Source organism: Heloderma suspectum, chromosome 6 (genome assembly GCF_057233095.1).
Source record: "Heloderma suspectum isolate Gila_16-S chromosome 6, 16-S_ref, whole genome shotgun sequence".
Taxonomy (NCBI): domain Eukaryota; kingdom Metazoa; phylum Chordata; class Lepidosauria; order Squamata; family Helodermatidae; genus Heloderma; species Heloderma suspectum.
The window spans coordinates 34,040,337-34,063,089 of NC_139463.1; the positions used below are offsets into that span (position 1 = coordinate 34,040,337).

General features: G+C 45.4%; 1 protein-coding gene across 1 annotated transcript in view; it reads left to right on the forward strand.

Annotated features, from left to right (window-relative positions):
* Positions 1-1,324: 1,324 nt before the first annotated feature.
* LRRTM4 (leucine rich repeat transmembrane neuronal 4) overlaps positions 1,325-22,753 on the forward strand; it is a 762,107-nt gene continuing 740,678 nt past the window's right edge. The window contains exon 1 of the mRNA XM_084808179.1: positions 1,325-2,865. Within this exon, the coding sequence (XP_084664305.1) occupies positions 1,348-2,865 (1,518 nt within the window). The 5' untranslated portion in view covers positions 1,325-1,347. The remainder of the gene's footprint in view (positions 2,866-22,753) is intronic.

Sequence of the window (22,753 nt, forward strand, 5' to 3'; positions counted from 1 at the left end):
CCACACTGGAGCATCACATTACAATAAGTTGTCTGCTTTGTGAATTGCAAAATACTAAAATTGGCAGAAATTGGGAACAGAAGAAGGGGAGATTCTGGTGCAGCTCTGCACAGCTCTGCTGTGATAGTGCCATTCAAATATAGCTAAAATATTATTCTTTGAACATCTGTCTGCAATATATAATACAATACAGTACAAAATATAATATAATATTATAATATAATATCAAACACATACAGACATATATCCTAAAATAAAAGAAACCCATACAGCTATATATTGAAACATACCTCTAGGTGACAGACATATCAATATGAATATATCAATAGACATACCAATATAAAATCAATTAGTATATATGTTGATAGACAGATAGATAGATAGATAGATAGATAGATAGATAGATAGATAGATAGACAGACAGATGCATTTGTTATAACCATGGTCATTATTTTATTTTATTTTATTATTTTATCAGGGACCCCCTTATTCTTCTATTTAGCATCCTGGGACTTTCTCATGCAGAAGATATGACACACAAGACACGAACGCATGTCTACCTTTCTTCAGGGTTGGATTATCTTTAGCCTACTTGAAAGAATCCTACCTTTGCATTCCATCTCAGGAACATTCCCTCAATGTGCATATATATATATGGGGCAACATTTTCATATATATATATATATATATATATATATATGGCAACATTTTCCTGTAATTTGTCATGCTATAAAGTGCATAATGCTTTTTTTAAGGTCATCCATATATCCACATATCTCTTGGAAGGCTGACAGATCTGTACTTGTGAGTTGGCTTATTAAGAAACTGTGTTTGTTGGTTTCTTTTACTTCTTCAGGAACTATTAAAACAGCCCTTCAGCTTGGACTCATTTTCCTTCCCAAAGCTACAACACAGTGACTTGACAAATATGTTTATTGTTAAAACCCCAGCATCCTAGTGATAAGGATGTTCTGGCTGAATGTAGCACACTGATGCACATGAGGATGAGTCAAAAATGGGGGTGGGGGTGGGGATTCTTCTTCAAAGGTCATAAATCACACCAAAGTAATTAAATAACTACAGTGCGGTAGTATATGTGGGCTGAGGAGAGGAGGAGGAAGCAGCGGAAGAATGGACAGATCAACAAGCATTTCCATGCAAAACATATAGGGAAAAAAAATAGTAAGGACGCAGAAAGGGTACCTTTGATTCGGCTATACCTGTGTGCACTATTAGAAGTTCCACAAATGAATTAATGTGCCTCTGGTTTATCTGAATGGCTTCCTAACGTCTGTTTGTTGTCTTCTTACTATTGCAGGTTTTCATGTAATTAAGCAGCTGAGAGGCATGAGTGCGGTGTTCGTGCTCCTTCCTGCAGTGCTGTTTGTGACGTTAACAGGGGCTCAGCGGGCTTGCCCCAAGAACTGCAGATGTGATGGCAAAATTGTGTACTGCGAGTCTCATGCGTTCAGAGACATCCCCCAGAACATTTCCGGAGGATCTCAAGGCTTATCGTTACGGTACAACAGCATCCAGAAGCTTAAGCCAAATCAATTTGCAGGCCTCCATCAGCTCATATGGCTATACCTTGACCATAATTACATCAGTTCCGTAGATGAGGATGCCTTCCAGGGCATCCGTCGGCTAAAGGAATTAATTCTGAGCTCCAACAAAATTACTCACTTGCACAACAAAACGTTTCATCCGGTCCCCAACCTCCGTAACCTGGACCTGTCATACAACAAGCTGCAGGCACTGCAGTCTGAGCAATTCAAAGGTCTCCGCAAGCTCTTGATCTTGCACCTGCGGTCAAACTCATTGAAAACGGTTCCAATTCGAGTTTTCCAAGATTGTCGCAATCTCGATTTTCTGGATTTGGGCTACAACCGGCTACGGAGTTTATCCCGCAATGCCTTTGCTGGCCTCCTGAAGTTAACAGAGCTCCACTTGGAGCACAACCAGTTTTCTAAGATCAACTTTGCTCACTTTCCACGTCTCTTCAACCTCCGCTCCATTTACTTGCAATGGAATAGGATCCGATCCATCAGCCAAGGTTTGACATGGACTTGGAGTTCCTTACACAACTTGGATTTATCAGGGAATGATATTGCAGGGATTGAACCCGGAACGTTCCAATGCCTGCCCAACTTGCAGAAGCTCAATTTGGATTCCAACAAACTCACCAATATCTCTCAGGAGACTGTCAATGCCTGGATTTCTTTAATATCCATCACTCTGTCTGGAAATATGTGGGAATGTACTCGAAGCATTTGCCCCCTGTTTAATTGGCTTAAAAACTTCAAGGGGAACAAGGAGAGTACCATGATTTGTGCAGGCCCTAAGCATATCCAGGGTGAAAAGGTGAGTGATGCTGTAGAAACCTACAACGTTTGTGCTGAAATCCCTGTCGTGGTCACTGAAAAGCCCTATCAGGCACCTAAAACTCAGCAGAGGCCTATCTTTATTCCACAACCTACGCTTCCCCAAATGGAAGATTATCAACCAATGTCTGTTACACCAAGCCCTTCCCCAGATTTCCCAACATCTGGACCAGAACCAGAGTATGAGCATGTTTCCTTTCACAAGATTATTGCTGGAAGTGTTGCCCTCTTTCTTTCGGTGGCTATGATTTTGTTGGTCATCTATGTCTCATGGAAGCGGTACCCAGCCAGCATGAAACAGCTCCAGCAACACTCTCTTATGAAGAGGCGCCGGAAAAAAGCCCGAGAGTCCGAAAGGCAAATGAACTCCCCTTTGCAGGAGTATTATGTGGACTACAAGCCAACAAACTCTGAGACCATGGATGTATCGGTTAATGGATCTGGACCCTGCACATATACCATCTCTGGCTCCAGGGAATGTGAGGTATGAACCATGATCCTCCTAAATCCATTTCTGCTGCTGGGAAGGAGAGGTAAATGTTTGAAGCTCTTGAGGTGACTCTAATCACTGGAAAGATTAATGAGCCTTTTTGCTTTGGGGTTTGCTCAGTGTGAAAGGTTATTTAATTAAATTACAGCCATCAGGATAGTGACCATGGTTATTTTCAACAGTTCAGCCTTGAAAGGGGTTTGCTTGCTCAAGGATGAGACAAGGCTGAAATAAACAGCAATGATGAAGGCGTGTTGTTGGCCTGTCTTTAGCGTTTAGCCTCAAGCCATTTTATGTTGGCTTAAGGTTGTTGGCTTCACAGGCATGGCATCTTCTGCCACACCCTTGATGTTAAGGAGATGTGAGGTTGTATTTTGTTAGGTCCTTTCAGTGGGTGAGAGACTGAATACTGTAAAACATGCCGGTTTTGCCTGGGGGTCAGTGCAAAATCCTACATCTTTTCTGACCTATTTCAAATGTATTACCAAGAGGATGACTTTATAAACTCCCCCACCCCCTGCATTTTTGTCCTCATTACTCAATGCATGTAAAAAAGTGGCTTTAAATGTCTTCTGGGAATGTAAGGAAGAAAGATACAGTGTCAAGTCCTTTCTGAAGTGCCTTGATAAATAAAGAAGGATTGAAATGTGGACTTCTTTATTTTTTTGGTTGTTGATGCTGGAATTAGGAATGTAAAGGGAACACAAATCAAAGCTTCTATTAGCAATCAATGGACAGAGGCAGCATCTACTTAGCGGCACATCTGTCAGTTTCAGACCTCCAGGAACCAGTCAAATACTCGATTTGATCTGAGTCCCTTTATATCAGGAGGATGTTTTGGTTCTAGTTTGTACAGTCTATGTTGGCAGGAACATTTCTAGAGTCAGGAAAGCCCGCAGCTTCATAGAGAGTTATTGCAAATTTGCGGTGGTGGTGTGGGGAGTGATTGCTAGGTTTATGCTTATTGGCACCATGCATTTGAAAGTTGGGGAGAGGAGATTTTTCCCTCTGTGATGAATAATGGTGGGATTTAAGCCCCCAACACATTGTGTTGCCTGATAACCCAACCTGGTTCCAGGTCTGAATTTGATATGTGCTACAGTACAGTATAAACCTTATCTTAAAATCTATCAACATAGATAGGGGTGTTGAGATGAATTTACCTAAGAACAGATGTAAGTCAGATGGACACACTCTTACATGGATTTCTGTGACTGTACTGCAACAGTGACTCCCTCCGTTTCTCATGCCAGAATATTTAGCTTCTATGTGCACTTGAGTAGAACGACAATTGGAACTACAATTGAAGTATTGACTTGTTTCTTTGTAGTTGGCATTCTTTGTGGCATTGATTCATATATACTATTAATTTATTTCATGAATGATGACGATGATGAAAGGGGAAAGTCCATAATATCAACAGGGATTTAGTGACCCAACAGTGGAATGGGCTGAAAGGGGAAAGCAATATCCAAATATTTAATGACTTGTCATGTTTATTTTTTCTGCCTATGTGGCAAATGATCTTCTCTATCCATTTTTATGTCTAAGTTTACGTTCCTCCATAAAATCCTAAAACTCAGAAAGAGAGAGAAACAAACCTTTAAGTCCCCATTAAAGCCCACTGAACTCAATGCATTGTTTGATGTGAGTTTATTGGGACTTAGCAAATGTGCATAGCACATATCAGATGCCACACGCTTGACAGATCACTGTAGTTTGAACTTGCTCAGTGTCAACAGAATAAGAGAGGTAGGTCCTCCTCAGGGAGACAGAGGGAGCCTAGGATATTTTGCTTCCATTTTGAATTTATTTATTTATTTATTTATTTATTTATTTAATTTCTATACCGCCCCATAGCTGAAGCTCTCTGGGCAGTTCACAAAAATTAATGAACCCCATGATACAATATTTCAGTTTGGAAGAATCAAAGGCCAGTCCCACTCTCTCAGGAACTAATGGGAGGATTAGCATTGCCAGTATGTTGCTTTTGCTTCTGTTTAGAAATGACTGCTTTGCAAAAGGAACAAAAGTATTATTTAAGTGGAGATGAAATACTATTTGCCCTTTTCAGTGGCAGTAATAAAAAGATGGCAAATGCAATATGGCCTTTGGTCAGACCTTATCATGGATCTTGGAGGCAGTGATAAGAACAGGCTGGAATGTTAGCAAACTAATTACAGATGGACAGTTGTATCCACAAAGCAATGGGCAAAGTCAAGGACATTTAATTCAAATGTAGGTAATTAGATGTTTGTGCTTCCCTTAAATACCCTGATGTAATCTGAAGAGAGAAGAAATACAACCAGACACTCACTTTGGCAAAGCAACAACAAATATATGAGATTTGGGGGCTGTGGAGAATTGTGTTCTGACATGCGCACAGTAAATGAGTGTAGGGTTGGTTGGATCTATATAGTTAGTATATAACTCTAGTTATATTGTAAATGAGTGTAGGTTTGATTATGTTTACTCATATAGTAAATGAGTGGTTTACTCCTAAGTGTGGGGATGTGTGGACTGTGTAAAATCTGCTCCGTTTGTGTTTTGTGGATTGTCAGGTCAGGTGCCGTTCATTCCATCATCTGCCCACAGACGGATGCAATTTTTTTTCATCATGTAGAAAAATATGGAAATATTTACGTATTTGCATAATTTACCTCAGTATGTAACATTTAGTGTCTTGTCCCCCATTCCATTCAATGTTTCCTCAGCAGAAACTTAAGTATTTTTCTATGGATTTATACGCATACATTTTGGGAAAGTAAAAAAAAAAAATCACCCCAAAGTCCATGGACTCCAGTCCACACGGTCTGAGGGGGGTGCTCCACAGTAGATTTTGCAGGTCGGATTCTTAGAAATCCGAGCTCATTTTAATCCATCTCAAGTTTCTCCAGCATCCGTACATGAGTGTAGGTTTGGTTAGGTTTACTCATATAGTAAATGAGTGGTTTACTCATGAGTGTAGGCTTGATTAGGTTTACTCATATAGTAAATGAGTGGTTTACTCATGAGTATAGGCTTGATTAGGTTTACTCATATAGCAAATGAGTGGTTTACTCATGAGTGTAGGCTTGATTAGGTTTACTCATATAGTACATTATTGTAGGCTTACTTATGAGTGCAGGTTTACTCATATAGTAAATGACAGTAAGTTTGATTGGGCTTATATAATTAGTATATAATTATAGTATATAGTATATACCTGGAGGAAGGGCTGGCTTCATGAGCCCCTTGGCAATATAAACCTCTGGTATGCCCTCTCCTAAACTGGTGGGCTCTTGACCATGACAGTGGGCCACCACTGCATTTCCCACAGTCCTCAGAATGACAGTATAACAGGGGAAAGTGTGTGGAATTTAAATGTCTACCACCTCTCTAGCAGTGCTGGCTTCAGGTTTTTAGGGCCCTTGTGCAAGACAGGCCCTCCATGAATCTACCTTCTCACAGCCATTGTCAACAGCTGCTATTACTCCTCATCCTCTTCCTCATTACTGCTGCCACTTGCTTGCTTGACAAGCAGAGAATACACAAGGACATAGGCAGCGGCATCTGCTGCTCCTCCTTCTTGCCACCACTGTTGTCTGGGCCAGAGCAAGATGAGGCAGTCAGTTGCAAATAGGCTGCAATGCTGAGGAGGAGGAAAAGCAAGTCTGGGGGGCTCTTAACAACTAGTCCTCAGCAGGTGCCTGACCATACCAACCTTTGATGGCAGCCCTGAACAAATCCTTAGAATTCCAACCCTGAGCAATTTGAATTTGTTATAGAAAATATGTCCCAGATATAAACAACTTCATTATGTCTAAGCTGAGTTACAATCGAAAGGCTCTGTTGCAACCGATAGTGAAACATTTTCACTGTGTTGAGTCAGAGAGGAGCTATCTGGCCAATAATTTAACTTTATCTATCAATAGTGGCCTTCTGAAGCTTTCAGTCTTGTCCACTTTTACGGTCTTAAATACATGGTGTTAAAGCAACATGTGTACAATAAACCAGACCTGTGTAGTTTGTGATCCATGGAGACAAACATAGCCCGGGAGCCATGCACTGTTTAGGCATGGGGCTGTAAAGATGCCAAGGTATTTTTTGCACAACAGCAATGCATGAGGCATGGATGTGGCTTAGTGGGGCCTCCCAAGTACAAGAAGAAAGAAAGAAAGAAAGAAAGAAAGAAAGAAAGAAAGAAAGAACAGTTGTGGGCAGGCAATTAGAAACTAACCTAAGGCGCTAGTCTCCATCATCTCACCCCAAGGACCATTTGAGTTTTCTGAGGAATATGCTTTCATGGTACAAACTGATAGTTCCTCCCCAACCTTCCTCAAGCTCCTCAATGCTGTCTGCCTCCTTCAAGCAAAATAATAAAAATAACATTAAGTCTTACCTTGGGAAAGGTGGCAGGGAGGGCTCACTTTGACACAGGAGATGATGATGCTTAGGGTATCATTTCTTGCTGGGTATCATAGAGCTCTTTGTTTTCACATGATACATCCCATGATTCCTAGCAGGAAATGATGCTCTGACCATCATGCCCAGATAAGGAGAGGCCTTTCTGCCTCAAAGTGAGGCCTCCTTGTTGTCTACTACCCCCTTCCCCATGGCATGTCTTCCTTCTTGCCTGCCTTCCTGCCTTCCTATTTTTTTGGTGGGGATGGGGGAGAAGGTTGGAGAAAGGAGGCCTTGCAGGGGTGGCTGCATGGTGGCAGGTTATGAGCCTCATTTCCAGTCAGGCTCAGCAAAAAGGGGATAGGTCCAACTCAAAACAGGCCCAGAATTTTTATTTTTCTTTATTGAATTTATTCAATGTATAACCTGCCTATATACAAATACTCTAGGTAGCATACAAAATGAAAAAAGAATGTAACAAAAAACCCAGCAATAAAAACAACACAACATAAAAACAATATGTAACAGTCAACAAAGAGGCACGGGAGTTCTAAAAAGGGAAGGCCTGCCAGAATAATAGAGTCTTTAATTCCCACTTAAAAACCTTCACAGAGCTTAGCAGGCAATTTCAACTGGCAGGTCATTCCGCAACTGAGGGGCAGCAAAGGAAAAGGTCCTCTTGCATGTGGCTGCTAATCTCACATCAGACAGTGGCAGCAGAGAGTTGTCAGAGAACCTTAGGAAATAGGGGAGAAGGCACTCCCTAAGGTACCTTGGATCTAGATCATGTAAGGCCTTCAAGGCAAGAACCAGCACTTCCCCCCCCCCCAGAAACTGGCAGCCAGTGTAAAGATTTTAAAACTGGTATAATATGGTCTCCACTGGGTGTTCAGTGTGTGTTTCTGAATGGGGAAAGTTCATTTTTTGAGCTCCTCCCATCCCTGCCCTAGTTGAAGTCTCACACCATCCCTAGGGAAAACAAACAAACAAAACCAAGAGCCTTTTCTGATGTCTTTCCATGCATGGTGGTGGGCTGAGAAGAGCCTGATGGGGAACAAGCCTAATAAATCAGAAATTCTAAAAAGGTGAACATTTTCTAAAACAATGGCTAATAACCCACTAGCCTTAATTACTCCATATGAGAATAAATACAGTGTTCTGATAAATGCTTTACAATATGCTTGGGACTTGGCAAATTTCCAGAGGAATTCTGGAACTTGTGAACCAACAGCATCTAATCTGATGAGCTGTCATAGATGGTATGTGCTCAGACTTCAGAAAGTTCCTCAGCCAGGAAACATAGCAATGTGGGAAGCTGCCTTACACTGGGTAAGACCATTGGTCCATCTAGCCCAGTATTGTCATCACTGACTGGCAGCAGCTCCCCAGGGATTCAGGCAGGAGATTTTTTGTTTTGCTTTTTCCCAACCCTAATTGGTGATGTCAGGGATGGAACCTGGGACCTTCTGCCTGACAAGCATGTGCTCTACCACTGAGCTATGGCCCTCCCTCAAATAGAATACAACAGGAGTGTGTAAAATCAATGCCATCAGATAACTGGCAGCATAGAACCTCGTCTAGATTCAATATCAAGCCTGGTATTCATTCTAAGAACCTGTCCTTGGGCTTCTGCTGGTCAACAGAGCAGTTTGTTGTGCCTCCTCCATGTCACATCCTGGCTTCCAGGTCAGGCTGCAGAGCTTGGAAACCCTGAGCTAGAGAATGCAGGTCTGGATTTACCAGTGGAGGCTGGTGGCTCCGAAGTCAGTGGGGTGGTAAATCCACTCTGGGTTTCAGTCAGAACCAGTCAGAACACTAAAAGAGCTGCCCAAGGTGCTGAACATATTTTGGGGGTAGGGTTCAGCACTTTAGATAGCTCCTTTTGAGTTCTGGCTGGTTCTGGCTGAAACCCAGAGCAGATTCTCTGCCCCACTGACATTGGAGTCACCTGCTTCCACTGGGATTTATATCGAATCGTATTTACCCTTGGCCCAGTTCCCTCAGGAAGAGCATTTAGCAGTGTTTGAGCAGCAGATGATAATCTCTCTCTATCAGCTTTCTCTGAACTGGTTGGTGTGTGTGTTTGTGATAGGTGTTGTAGTCCAACACATCTGGAGGGCACCAGGTTGAGGAAAGCTGATCTATAAGCTCCTTTGCCATCACAATATTATCTATAGGCCATTTAACAAGAAGACACTCTTTGTAAAGTGTAGGGGTCATTTGGCGTAGATCATGAGGATTCTCTGAGTCATTCTTTCATTGTTGTATGTATCTTGTCACACCCTTGGAAGTCTAATCCTTGATGTGCTACTCCCCACACCTCTCAAGGACCCGGCCTTCATAGTGTGTGTGTGTGTGGGGGGGGAAGCCAGCATTTGTTTTAATGTTAGTTTAAGATGGGCCAATCTTCCCCCATTGCCTTTCCAAAGCAGCACATGCTCTTCCGACCTTTTTAACATCTGAACACTTGCAGCTCAGTTTAGAAGAAGTCAAGTGTGCCTCCCACCGAAATCATCAAAGGGGCTTAAATGCTTAATGCTTAAACAACCTTGATTTTCAGGGGGAATTTATGCAATGTTTCACATCATCTGGATTATGGTTTAGGGCTTCAATCCTGCTCCCTTGTCAAGCAGAGCAGGATGCAGAAGAGCCTCATGGATTCGGAGAACTGGAGGGAACCTTCTCTTCCTCCATCTAGTCCAACCCTATGCTTGATGCAGGAAATCCAGAGCTAGCGACTCCCCAATGGATGGGTGTCCAGCCTCTGTTTGAAGACTGCCAGTGAAAGTAAGGGAGAGCCCTGACCCCAGGTTATGGGTTCCATTGTCAAACTGTTTTGACAGTCCAGTTTCTCCTGATGGTCAACTGAATTATACTCTCCTGTAACTTAAGCCCATTCTCTCTAGACTTTCCCTCTGGGGCAGCAGAGTGAAAATCTTTGCCCTGTTTTTAGGGTGGCCATGTGTCCTATTTTATAGAAGGAAGTTCTCTATTTGAAGGGCTTTCCGAGGACAGCCTTCTATTTTGAATGTGTTTGAAGGGCTGTTCAGTCCAAGTCCAGTTGAAGTATAAAGGTCTAAGAAGGGAAAACAGGGGCCTAGAAGTTAACCATCAATATTTAGCATTTGGACAGTAGCATGAGCAGCAGGCACACTTGTCTCCTGGACACAGTCTTCCCAGCTATGGTGAGATGGATTGTATTACTATTTAAACCATAGCAATTATTTCTACCTTTGCATCCCTCTCTGTAAATTCGCACATGCCAATGTTATGCAGAGCTGAGTCCCCTTTTGTCCTCTTCTATGTGACAATCCTACTGAAAAGCCCCTAGACAAGACAGTGTAATTCTCAATTCCTCACCAGGACACCCCCATGCACAACTTTGGAACTCCTATCCCAGGGAGATATGTATGGCATCATAACTGCTGGCTTAAAAAACAACCATAACAACCGAAGACTCATTTGTTCCAGAACGCATCTCCTTAAAAATCATCAGCTGCTGCTGCTGCTACTTCTGATGTGTGTTTGTTTTAATTGCAATTATGTATTTTCATGTTTTTGTAGTATTGTAGGTGTCAGGATGGAACCCAGGCTCCCTGGTTTGGTTCTGAGTCAGATTCAGAGGCAGAGCTAGAAGAACCCCAGTCAAGACAGAGAGTGGGGGAGGAAATTCCCCAAGACTAGGGTGGTGCACTGCTTCAACCTGAGGCCCGAACCCCGAGTCAAAGCAGGCTGCTTCGGGTCACTTTGTGCCCCTTCCAAGGTGAATCGGAGGGGGCACGAAGTGACCCAGAGTGGGTCAGTGGCTCTCTGAAGCACTTGGTGTGCTTTGAAGGTTGCCCCCCCCCGGCCCAGCCTCCCCTGGTGCCTCCAAGTCCTTACCTGAGCCACCTTCTCTGCTGCCACTGCCTTCTCCTCACCACTGCCCGCCACTGTGCCACCGCCCACCACCACTGCCCGCTGCCACCATCTTCTCTGCCACTACTGCCTTCTCCTCACCACTGCCCACAACTGTGCCACCGCCCACCACCACTGCCCGCCGCCACCGTCTTCTCTGCCACTACTGCCTTCTCACCACTGCCCGCCACTGTGCCGCCGCCCACCACCACTGCCCGCCGCCACCATCTTCTCTGCCACTACTGCCTTCTCCTCACCACTGCCCGCCACTGTGCCACCGCCCACCACCACTGCCCGCCACCACCATCTTCTCCGCCACTACTGCCTTCTCCTCACCACTGCCCGCCACTGTGCCACCACCCACCACCACTGCCCGCCACCACCATCTTCTCTGCCACTACTGCCTTCTCCTCACCACTGCCCGCCACTGTGCCACCGCCCACCACCACTGCCCGCCGCTACCATCTTCTCTGCCACTACTGCCTTCTCCATTGCCACCACTGCTGCTACTGCCTTCACCATCGCTGCTATCAGCTCCTGAGGCCTGGACGCATGATGACTCTTCTTGCAGGGAGTCACTGTTTTTAAAATGGCAACTTCCTGGAACTTCCAGGAAGTTGACATTTTAAAAATGGCAACTTTAATCATGGCCATTTTAAAAATGAGTCACCATGCGCCCAGGCCTCAGGAGATGGCAGTGGCAGTGGAGAAGGCAGCGGCGGCAGCGGTGACGGAGAAGGCAGCAGCGACGGAGAAGGCAGCAGTGGTAGCAAGGAGAACATGAAGGCGGCAGCGGCATGGCGACAGAGAAGGCAATGGCTCTGGTGGAGGAGGAGGAGGAGGCCTAGGTAAGGAGCTGGGGGCTTGCATGGGGGCATCAGAGGGGAGAAGCGGGGTTCGCCAACAGAATTCCGCTTCAGGTTCAAGACTGAGTTGGGTTGGGGGGGGCAAATCTGCCTGAGCTGAATTGGGCCCGCCTTGGAAGCCACTTTATGGCTTCCAAGTTGGATCAGGGGGTCCCTGCACAGCCCTACCCAAGACTCTCCAGGAGCTGGGGATGAGTCTTCCCAGGAGTTTATTGAACAGGAGACCCAGGGTCAGAGACCATCTTCCCCCTCCCCCTCCCCCATGGGAACTCAGCCTTTGTTGGAATGGGGAGTGTCGTACCAGAATTAACAGTTCTCAGAGACGGCTGCAGGGTTAAGCAGAGCTGAGTGGAGGTGGGAGGCAGTCCACGCATTTGACTGCATGTCAGAAGTTGGGTCAAGACAAGAGGACCCTCCCTGAAGGAGGAGCCCTGTCAAAGCCTGCTGGGCATGGCAGGAAACTGTTCATTTAGGAGACAGGCAACTACTTTGCTTTGTTTAGCTAATTAGGCTTAGAGGACAGCTCTTAGGTTTCACAGAAGGTACAGGTAGGAAGATGTGTTTAAATTGAATAAAGACTTTGTGGATTGCACAGTGAGTCTCCATTTGCCTCACTATGCAGTGGGAGGGCTTGGAACCTACGGCAGCGAGCCTCCTTGTGAGGGTGTGTCCTGAAAAGCATGTTAAAAGTCTATACCATCGTCATCATCATCACCCTCATCATCTTGACAGGCTCATCTTCTGTATGTCTCACTCAATCTTACCTATGCTGTAATGTGCAGAAGGGTCCTAGCTTAAAGTGAGAGGCCCCCGCTGACATGCAGTGCACTTGATACAGGCCAGGGCTACTTTTATAAGAAGCCATTCTGCTCTGCCCTCCACTCATGATGGGTGAAAGATTGCAGCTCCAAAGCATAAAACAGAGGAAGTTACGCACTGCCTGGATCCCTTAATGCTACCCTAGTTAGCACAAACCGTAGCTTGCAAATCTTCTCCACGTTTAGTAGTGCTCAAACTATGTTTAGCGCTAAATCTATGTTTAGCATAACTGCTGGTGCAGCTGCAATGCTCATCATGGTTGTCTGTGATGCAGAAAAGGAGATGGGAACGTTGCCCATGGTGGGAGCCCCCGCACTGACCCATGATGTGCGCTCACTCTCCTAACCGTGATGATTAGGCGATCAGGATGCATTGTGTCTGTACCAAGCCTTTGAACAGAGATAATGAAGAAACTAAAGCATATTATGTTTCTGTTATTGTATTGCAAGACTTGAGATGCTGACTTCATATTCTGCGGGGGGGGGGGGGTTGCTGCCAGATCTTCAGCTCAAGTCAACGATAAATATTCCTCCATTTCTTTCTCACTAGAAAATACCATGGACTGGATGGATGCTGTTTGTAGCTCTTCTAGTAAATCTGGTCAATTAGGGTGATGTAAAATCAAGCGCTATAGTGAGAGTAAGACAGTGCTGAAATACTAGACTTTGCTTGAATGTATCATTGTTTGTCACCATAGCTACCATGTTCCACTCATAAAAAGGGCAGAGATGTACCATGTGGTACTTAGACATTGGGAATGGGAGTCCTGCCTAGTATCTTAAGCAATAAAGAAAAGGGTTCATAACTTGTAGATGGAGAAATGGAGAATATATATCCCTTTAAATAATTAAAGCTGTCAGACAAATGCACCTCTGGAAGGAATCATATCTTGTAAGGGGGAATCATAATTCAGGCCTGTCTCCCTGAAGGCCTGTCCAAGTCATTGTACCTAAAGCTTGTCTTTTATAAAGTGGGATAATTTAGAAGGTGGGGAGAAAAAGAAGTCCGAGGGCTTCCGCTGAAGCACTAGCATTCTTAAGGTGTGTTTAAGTTACTCAAGATTTTACAAAAACAGCAACAACAAAGATTTCTGCAAATTCCTCTCTTAAAAAAAGAAAAGAAAAGGAATACAAATTTTACTGAATATACTGGAGTAGCTGAAAAGAAGATCTTTGATCCTCTTAATAGTTATTGGTCTGTGGTTTTGTTTTTGTTTTCCTTTTCCATTACCTTGGCTGTGTGTCTGTTGTTGCTTTGAAATACCTAAACCTTACTTTTTTAAAATAGCCTATTAGCTATGGCTGATTAAAAACCAAAAACAAAGTAAGCTAACATTATGGGATTTTCTACATGAAGCATTGATTGTGCAGTTGTGATTCCCTACTCATTGTGGTTTATGGGTTCTTTAGACAACATCTTGACCCTCCAGTTTCACTTCTGTGTCCAATCAGCATTTTCAGTGAGTTTTTGTTGTTGTTGTTGTTTAGGGCAGGGAAAACACAACATTTAATTGTGAAAGTGGGAGAAAGTGCAATTTCCTCTTGTGTATTTGTGCTATTCCACTACACCACAGTGCCATCTAGAGGTTATGTAATGGAAAAGCAGGAAAGGAAATGCTCCTCATGTAGTGCTCTGCTCTCAATTCTGCAGTAGATACAATGGATAAACAGCCGATTAGCAGCCTCACATAGAAAAGCTCTGCCTCTCCTGTTGGCCTTGAAAAAGAATTGTTGAGTTGGAGGGGGACTTGTAGGCCATCTAGTCTTATCCCCTGATCACTAGTTTCTTTCAGGGGGGAGGGGTGTTATTCCGTCATAAACTGAAAAATTAGTATCCCTGTGACCACATGTTTGCTGGCTGTGTGAAGCAACTGTATGTGTGTATTGATATGCATACATGGGACTCCTCTTTGTGTAAGGAAGAATCCTGGGATAATCTCCACCCCACCCCCCTCACATGTACACTGGTATGCAGAAAGGGATGTTTAATGTGGGTGTCTGGGTGCTGAATGGACAACCAATGGATTGTGTGGCCAGCACACATGGTGAGGCAGGTTTAGTTGCAATGGTTCTGATCCTTGCTTTCAGCACATGAGCAAGTTTGTATGTAACTCTACTATGATATCCCCTAATACTTACTCAGGTGGTAGTAGGAGTGTTAATCAGTAGAAGTTACTGGTCAGTAGCTGAACATCCCTAAAAAGGTAAAGGTGTCCCCAACCAGTCGTGTCCGACTCTAGGGTGTGGTGCTCATCTCCATTTCTAAGCCAAAGAGCCAGCGCTGTCCGAAGATGCTTCCATGGTCATGTGGCCGGCATGACTGAACACTGAGGTGCACAGAACGCTGTTACCTTTCCCGCCGAAGCGTTACCTATTTATCTACTTGCAGTTTCTTGCTTTTGAACTGCTAGGTTGGCAGGAGCTGGGACTGAAGACGGGAGCTCATTCCGTCACGCAGCACTCAGGTCTCGAACTGCTGTCCTGCCGACCTTCCGGTCTGCAGTTCAGCGTCTTAACCACTAAGCCACCGCGGCCTTGAACATCCCTACCCTTTGCCAATATATGAGACTCAAGAAGCTCAAATGATATGGATACTGAAATGGCTGTCTTTTCATGCTAATAGTGTGTGCTACCCTTTTCTCACTGACGGTAATCACTCCATGCTTACAAAGTTGCATATCTACCTTGATTTCCATATGGAGCTTCTGCAAGCATGAGGGTTGTGCATGCTATGTTTTTCCATTTATGCCATTGGGGAAAGTGATCGAATCTGCATGGACATTCCTTTGCATGTGTCAGTCAGGTGCTTCTATTAAGAATTAAGATAAACTGGGATGAGTGGAAATGGAGGGGGAACATTTTCTGAAAATCATCCGTATCAAATTCAGCCACTTTTCAGAGCTCCCCTGCTGGCTCAGATTCCCTCGGTACCAGGGTAGGAAGTGTTGCCCTTAGTATAAATTGGCTTTATTTGCTCTTAGTGTTGTATCTACCCCAAACTGGTAGCATTATGATGTCAAAATATGGGGAGGGGGCATGGCTCAAGGGCAGAACACATAGTTTGCATGTAAAAAGACTCAAAACATTTCCATGCACAGAGGAAAAAAGAAGAAAAAAGATTCTTTTCTGAAACCCTGGAGAGCTTCCACAGATCAGCATAAACAATATTGAACTAGATAGACCAATGCTCTGATTCGGTATAAGACAGCAAGCTATGAAGTAGCCTTCTTATTTATTTTCTGCACAAAAAGAATACATCTTCAGGATATGTTGCTTGATAACCAGGGACATTGTCCCCGTATTTCCTGTGCCTCAGAGCCCTGAGGATCCCTTGTGCCAATGGAAGGTTTTTCCTCTACTGAATTGCCGTGCAGGCAAATTGCAAAGGGGGTTACAGCTGGGGAGGGGAGAGTTAACTCTCCTCTTCCCAAATGCTGCAACACCACCCCCCCAATCTCTCCCTGCATGTCAATTCAGAAAAGAAGAAATAGACATTTTTCCCCCCATTGGTTTGGGATGATCTGAGTCAGGATGCAACTTAATTGAAGAATTAATTTTATTTGAATGATCTGGATGAGAAATCAATTGGCTGTCACTGCCATCTGTGAAATTTAAATAAGTCCTTGTAATTATTTCTACATTTGTACATCTAGATAGACTTGTATCCTATGGCCTGGGCCTGAGCCTTTTACGTCGGGCTGTGCACGTTTCGGCCAGAAGCCCAAGCTCCGAGTCAAAGCGGGGTGCTTTGGGCCACTTCAGCCTGCCTCTGAGGCAAGATGGAGGGCCCCTGAAGTGGCCCAAAGTGAATCGGATTGCTTAGAAGCACTTCAGAGAAATCCAGAGGCTCAGCCACCACGCTGCCGCTGCCGTTGCCACCACCCAGGCTTCAGCTCCTTGCCTGGGTCCTCTGGACATGCACTGGCAGCCGTCTTGTTGTTCTGGAGAGGGGGGGGAGCCATTTTCAAAATGGTGATTCCTTGTATTTATGGAAATTCCCCGGAACAAGAAGACGCCTGTCGGCGCATGCCCAGAGGGCCTAGCAGATGGCGTCAGCAGCTGCTTCCCCAGCAGCACCGGCAGCAGCCCACCCTTGTTGTGAGCGGCCACCTCTGGACTCGCTCAAGCTTTCATTGGCTCCTTGCAAGCAAGGAACCTGTGAAGGCTTGAGTGGAGGCAGGAGTAAGCCTCCACCCGTGCACCCTCCCCTCCTTGCAAAGAAGGGAGAGAGCGCAGTTGGTGGGCGACTCCTGCCTCTGCTACCTCCCTCAAGCCTTCACGGGCTCCTCGCAAGCAAGGAACCCATGAGGGCTTGAGCAGAGGCAGAAGTCGTCCTCTAACCATGTGCCCTCCCCTCCCTGCATGGAAGGGAGAGAGAGCAGTTGGCGGGCGACTCTTGCCCTTGTGCCTTTCAAATCTGCATGGTCTCCTTCTGTACAAGGAAAGAGGCTGTGCAGTCTTGACAGGTGGCCGGTGACTCCCGCCAGTCACCTATTCTTCTCTCCTGTCAGGGTGGAGACTGAGCCCATAGAGCCCCAGAGCAGTTCTGATTCTGAGGAAGAACAGCAATCTGTGGGAGAGGAGCTCGCTCATCTCTCACAAGCACAGCAGCTGGCAGAGATTCCTCCTGCCAGCATTCCTGGGAGAGAGAGAGTGACCCTGGCAGTGAGAGAGCGCTGGAGGGGGGCTTGCTGGATGCTCGGTGCAGACGCAGGGAGTGACGACAGATGGAGGACGCTGAAAGGAGGCACTTCGCTCATTTGGTGCTAAAACAACGGTCGCGTCCTGAGGACCCAAGGGAAAGAGGGAAGATCTCTCCATAGCCCATAAGTCCAGAGTCTCCCTGTGGTTCTCCTTCGAATGGGGACCAACTGCCTTACCTGGAGCTTAGGCTACTCTGCTATCTTTCCCCAGTGCAGTTCCTTAGCTTAGTCACTAGTGATTAGTATCTGTAAGAGTTATAAAGGAATAAAGCCTTGGAAAGAATCCTCGTCGTCTGTGTCCTGAGTTGGCTCTTGGGGACTGCAAGAGGCAGCTAGGGCGCTCCTGACATCTCCTTGCAAAGAGGCAGAACAGGTGGTTGGTGGGCTGCGATGGGAACTGTGAGCAGTGGTGACAGCAGCTTCCCTGGTGGTGCCCCCAGCAGCTCCGGCAGCAGCTTCCCCGGCGGCTCCCCCAGTAGCGGAGGCAGTGGGTTCCCCAGCAGCAGCAGCCTCCCTCCCCACAGAACAGGGGCCCAGGTAAGGAGCTGAGGGCTGGGCGGCATGTGTGCGTGGGGGCAAAGCAGAATTTGGATGGCCAAATCCCACCTCGGTTTCATAGGCTGAAGCGAGTCCTCCCCCTCCAGAATCAGCCCGAGCCAAATCAGGCCTGCCTCGGAAGCCCTGAAGTGGCCTCCGAGTTGGATCAGGGGTCCATGCACAGCCCTACTTTTAAGTGCCTAGTGATGCCCCTGCTTGATATCAAAAAAGATGCGTATTATGTAGAGAGAGGAGGAGGACCAGCCCCAGGATTGGCACAGTGCCTTCCCATGCCCCCTCCCTCCCCCCATGATGGTGCCCTCCAAGTTTACCGAGAGGTGGCAGCGAGATCATGAGCACCATCTTCCTGTCTGACAGTGCCACAGATACTGAGTCATTCCAAGTCACTGTGATTAGAAAATGTCTACTCTACTGCCACAAAAACGTGAACGACATGATCGATGGGGTGTTATCGGAAACAAAGATGGGGGTTGTAAGCCTCCTGCCGCCTTTAGCAGCAATTTTTTTAAAGAGTTAGGCTTTAGTAGTCTACTCTACAGGGAGGCCCAGAAGCTGCCTGAAGCTGCCTGAAGCTGCCATTTGATCATGTTAGGCCTGGGGGGTGGGAGATAGAGAGAGAGGTGGGGAGCAGGCAAGGAAAAGAAATAGAATCCATTTTATGTACTGTGAGACTCTGTAATCTTTAGAGAGGGGAAGTGGGTAAGAACTGGCTACTGTGAGAAGTCCTTGGGAATTAAAACACATTTCAAGAATGAAATGTATTTCCTCTGATTCTTTTCAAGAATGAAAGTAATCCTCTGATAAGCTATCTATGTGCTTTGGCTTGAATAGGCCTGGAACTGGGGGATTTATCTTGCAGTGTATTTGGAGATGTTGTGGTGGCGATTAAGGGACTGGCAGTGATTGGCTGAGATGTGCAGATGTCAAAGAGGGGTGGGATGGACTTCAGGTTCCCTGGAAGCCATTCGCTAAGTTACTCCAATTCTAGAGAAAGCCATGGTAGGCAGAAGGACCTCCACAGAGAGGGAGGGAAGAAAAGAAAGGAAGAAATGGGAGTTTGGGAACACAAAGGGAAGCAAGGGGAGCCCTAGGAAAGGAGAGTTGAAAGCGGAAGTAGTGTAAAGGAATGAGAAGAAGTCATAAGGAAAGGGCACAGAGTGATAGGAGGAATATTGAAGATATGAAGGGACAGAGATAAGAAGGGGGTACGGCCAAGAGCTGTGGAGGTAGGGAAGGCTGAAGTGCATAAACTGATGTCAAGTAATTGTGTGTGCATGTGTATGTGTGTGTGGGGGGGTAGTATGATGGGATATGGAACTTCTGCATTCTGATTTAAAAGCCTCAATGTAGTCAGATGCTACTGGCCTCAGCCCCGTTTCTCCTGAACTCCATAGAGCTTTGCACCCAACATGTCAACCTCTTTTGAAAATGGACCCTTGGCTGCCTGCATCATTGGAGCACCTGCTCCCGTTGCATTTTGTAAAACCTGATTCATGCACAGAAATGGCATTTGAGCTTTCTTCAAAACCTGATCTCTCAAAAATATGACACAAGCTCTTTTAGAAATATCTGTGCTCTTTTGTTTCCAGTTGTAGAAGCATGAAGCTAGAGGAGAAAAAAATAAGGCAACAGTACAGGTGAATGTTCAGCACAAAAGGAGACACACACACACACACCCCTCTCCCTCAGTCTTCTAGCAAAGTAATTGTGTGAAGATGAGTATTACGTTCTGGGTTAACATGACACAGACTACCGTTCCTATTGTCCCTTAAAAAAAAAAAATCAGCAGTCAGTATCTGAACCCCCTCCCCACCCTCCAAGGACTATTCACAATGTTGTGAGGTCCTCTTTATATTAACTTTTTTTTTTCTTTTAAGCATCTAACCGGCAAATACATATATAAAAATGATGAGTGGCGACACATTATTTGAAATTATAATTATAAATAGAATAGAATGTGATCTCTTACAAAATTAGTGCAGGTTCATATTATCATATAGCATGCCCAGTGGAAGGATTCCCATTTTAATCCAAATTCGAAGACTAGGTCTGAAATGGATTTGCAATCCCTAACGTGCGGGGAGCTCTGCAGTTTGGCTTTTTGTTTGGGTTGGCTTTCTCATTAAATATGTTTTACCAGACTGCTGATGGTTTCTAGCTGCAATTGTTTATGGGATATATTTCTTTTAAAAAATCATAAAAATTGGGATGTTCGTAGTTTTTTGTTATTATTGCTGTATTTTTTATTTTATCGACTGTGAAGCGTGTTATGTTTTTTTGTATCTTAGAAGCGTCCTTAAAAAAAATTTTTAACCTTTAAAGGTGCCCAAAAATATGTTAAATTCATAAATAATATAAAATGTTATTTTTATATATTATATGTGCTCTGCACCTGCTTGGGTCTACATTTATCTCCAGGTTTGAGCCTTGGCATTTACTACAGACACCAGAGCTGAGTTCTGGTGAACCCTGGCACAAATAGTAGGGACCATAGCCCAGTGGTAAGAGCACCTGCTTTGCATGCAGAAGGTCTCAGGTTTGATCCCCAGCAACTCCAGGGAGGGCTGGAAAAGCTCCTGCCTGTAACCCTGGAGAGTCACTGCCAGTCAGTGTTGACAATAGTGGGCCAGATGGCCCAAGGGTCAGACGCAGTTTAAGGCAGGTTCCTATATTTATATAACTTTAAAGTGGCATCAATGGAGGCTGGTGGCTCTGATGTCCAAGGGGTGTGTGAATCTGCTCTGGGTTTCAGTCAGAAGCAGTCAGAACTGTCATAGAGCTATCCACAGTGCTTAAACCAATCCCTAAAATTGGTTCAGCACCTTGGATAACTCCTTTAGTGTTCTAAATGGTTCTGACTGAAACCCAGAGTGGATTTACAGCCCCAGTGACATGGGAGCCACCAGCCTCTACTGCAATCCATTTACCATGACATTAACTTCATATGGCAAGAGACTTCTTCACCAGAAGCAAGAGAGGCTGAAAATCCTGGGGATGGGCTTAGCTCTTAATGCCCCAAACTGTTTAGAAAATGAATAACTGTGCTGTAGAAATGAGTCCAGAACCTTCCATAAGGTTGACCTTTCCTGTAAATGTCTTACTGCTTTTCCTGAGAGGACAGAATGTGAGGTGGAACCTGATCATTTTAACTACAGAGCCTGTTACTTTACGCTGCCACCTGCTGAAAAGAGGTAATGACTAGTTTTAAAGCTGAGTTGGAAGGTATAAGGTCGAAGGAACAAAAATAATGGTTATGTGTTACATTGCAAATCTTAGTCCCCTCTGCTTGAAAAGTCAGAAGTCTCCCAGCAAGATCCTGGATAATATCTATGCAGTTTCCTTTGGCCGCTGCCCACCCTCCCTAGAAAGTCTCTCTCATGCACACCCTAAGTTAGAGAAGCTGCAAAATTCTCAGGATCTCAATCCAGAGACTGAGGGGATCTCTACACCTCAGATTTATTGTGCATTTGTGCGGGTCCATTACATGACATTGTCATTATTCCACTGTTTCCTTCCACCTATCCCATGTTTTCCCCAAACAGAAAAAATGGGGTGTTTTTCCAGATATGTGCAAATGGAGCGCTATGTCCTCCCTGTGTATTTCTCCCCTAGCGTGAATGAAGCACTGAGTGTGGTTGTTGGGGGCGTGGTCATGATGTCAAAGGTGGTGACGAAGGTCTGATGGGTGCGCAGCCTTCCCACTCCTGCGCCATTTTGGCTCCTTGCCATTTTCAGCCTGCCTGTTCAAAACAGAGCGGCAGAGCAGCAGCGAGGGGGGGCAACAGAACGGAGGAGCAGCAGAGGGGCTGAGCGGCAGAGACTGGCCAAAAGCATGGAAGAGGGAGGTGGGGCCCGGGGAGATCGGTGGGGGGGCTGTCTGCGTGTCAGTCCTCATCCACCACTAACGTGCAAGGGGAGGGAAAGGGGCAGGAACCCAGGAGCAAGTATCGCTGAACCTGGATCGCGTGTAATGCCTCTTCACGGAAACAGGACACTGTGGGAGCGGCCATCTACAGAGAAGGAACCATGTGTAAAGGGAATCAGTTGTGATCCTGCATTTAAAATGGAAGCAGAAAGCCCCATTTTAAATGCAAGATTTTAGGCTGGTGTAGAAATCCCCTGAAAGTGAAACTTCTATGGAATTCCATGGGAGACATGAGATTAAGGTAGAGGAGTTTCTTTGTGGAAGGACACTTACAGAGGACTGCACAATTCCCTGCCTTTTGTTGTTCGCTTCATTCCAGATCTGCCAGAAAGCCAGGTGGCTCCAGAAAGAAGGGGAAGCACCCAATTCTCCTGCTGGTGGGACTCATTCACAGGGGGTTTGCTCAGACAGCAAGCACCCAGATGGTTACATTCTTGCTTCCCAGTTGGATACCTGGAGAGAGACCCAGTGTATGGTTTCACCCCATTCCTTCTCCAGGACTGTTATGTTTATGCCAGGAATCTCCAGGGGAGAGCATAGATTACACTCGCCATGGGGATGGCAGTGAGTTATTACTCTCCCAGCTGTTAGGACGAAAGAAATTTTATGTGCAAGGTGCCATCCACCATCATGTTCTGAGTTGGCAGGAATGATGAGTGAGTTCCCCCTGGCTCAGTTCATAACTGAACTGACTCAGTATTTGTTTTAGTTTTCTTGGATACATTTTTGGAA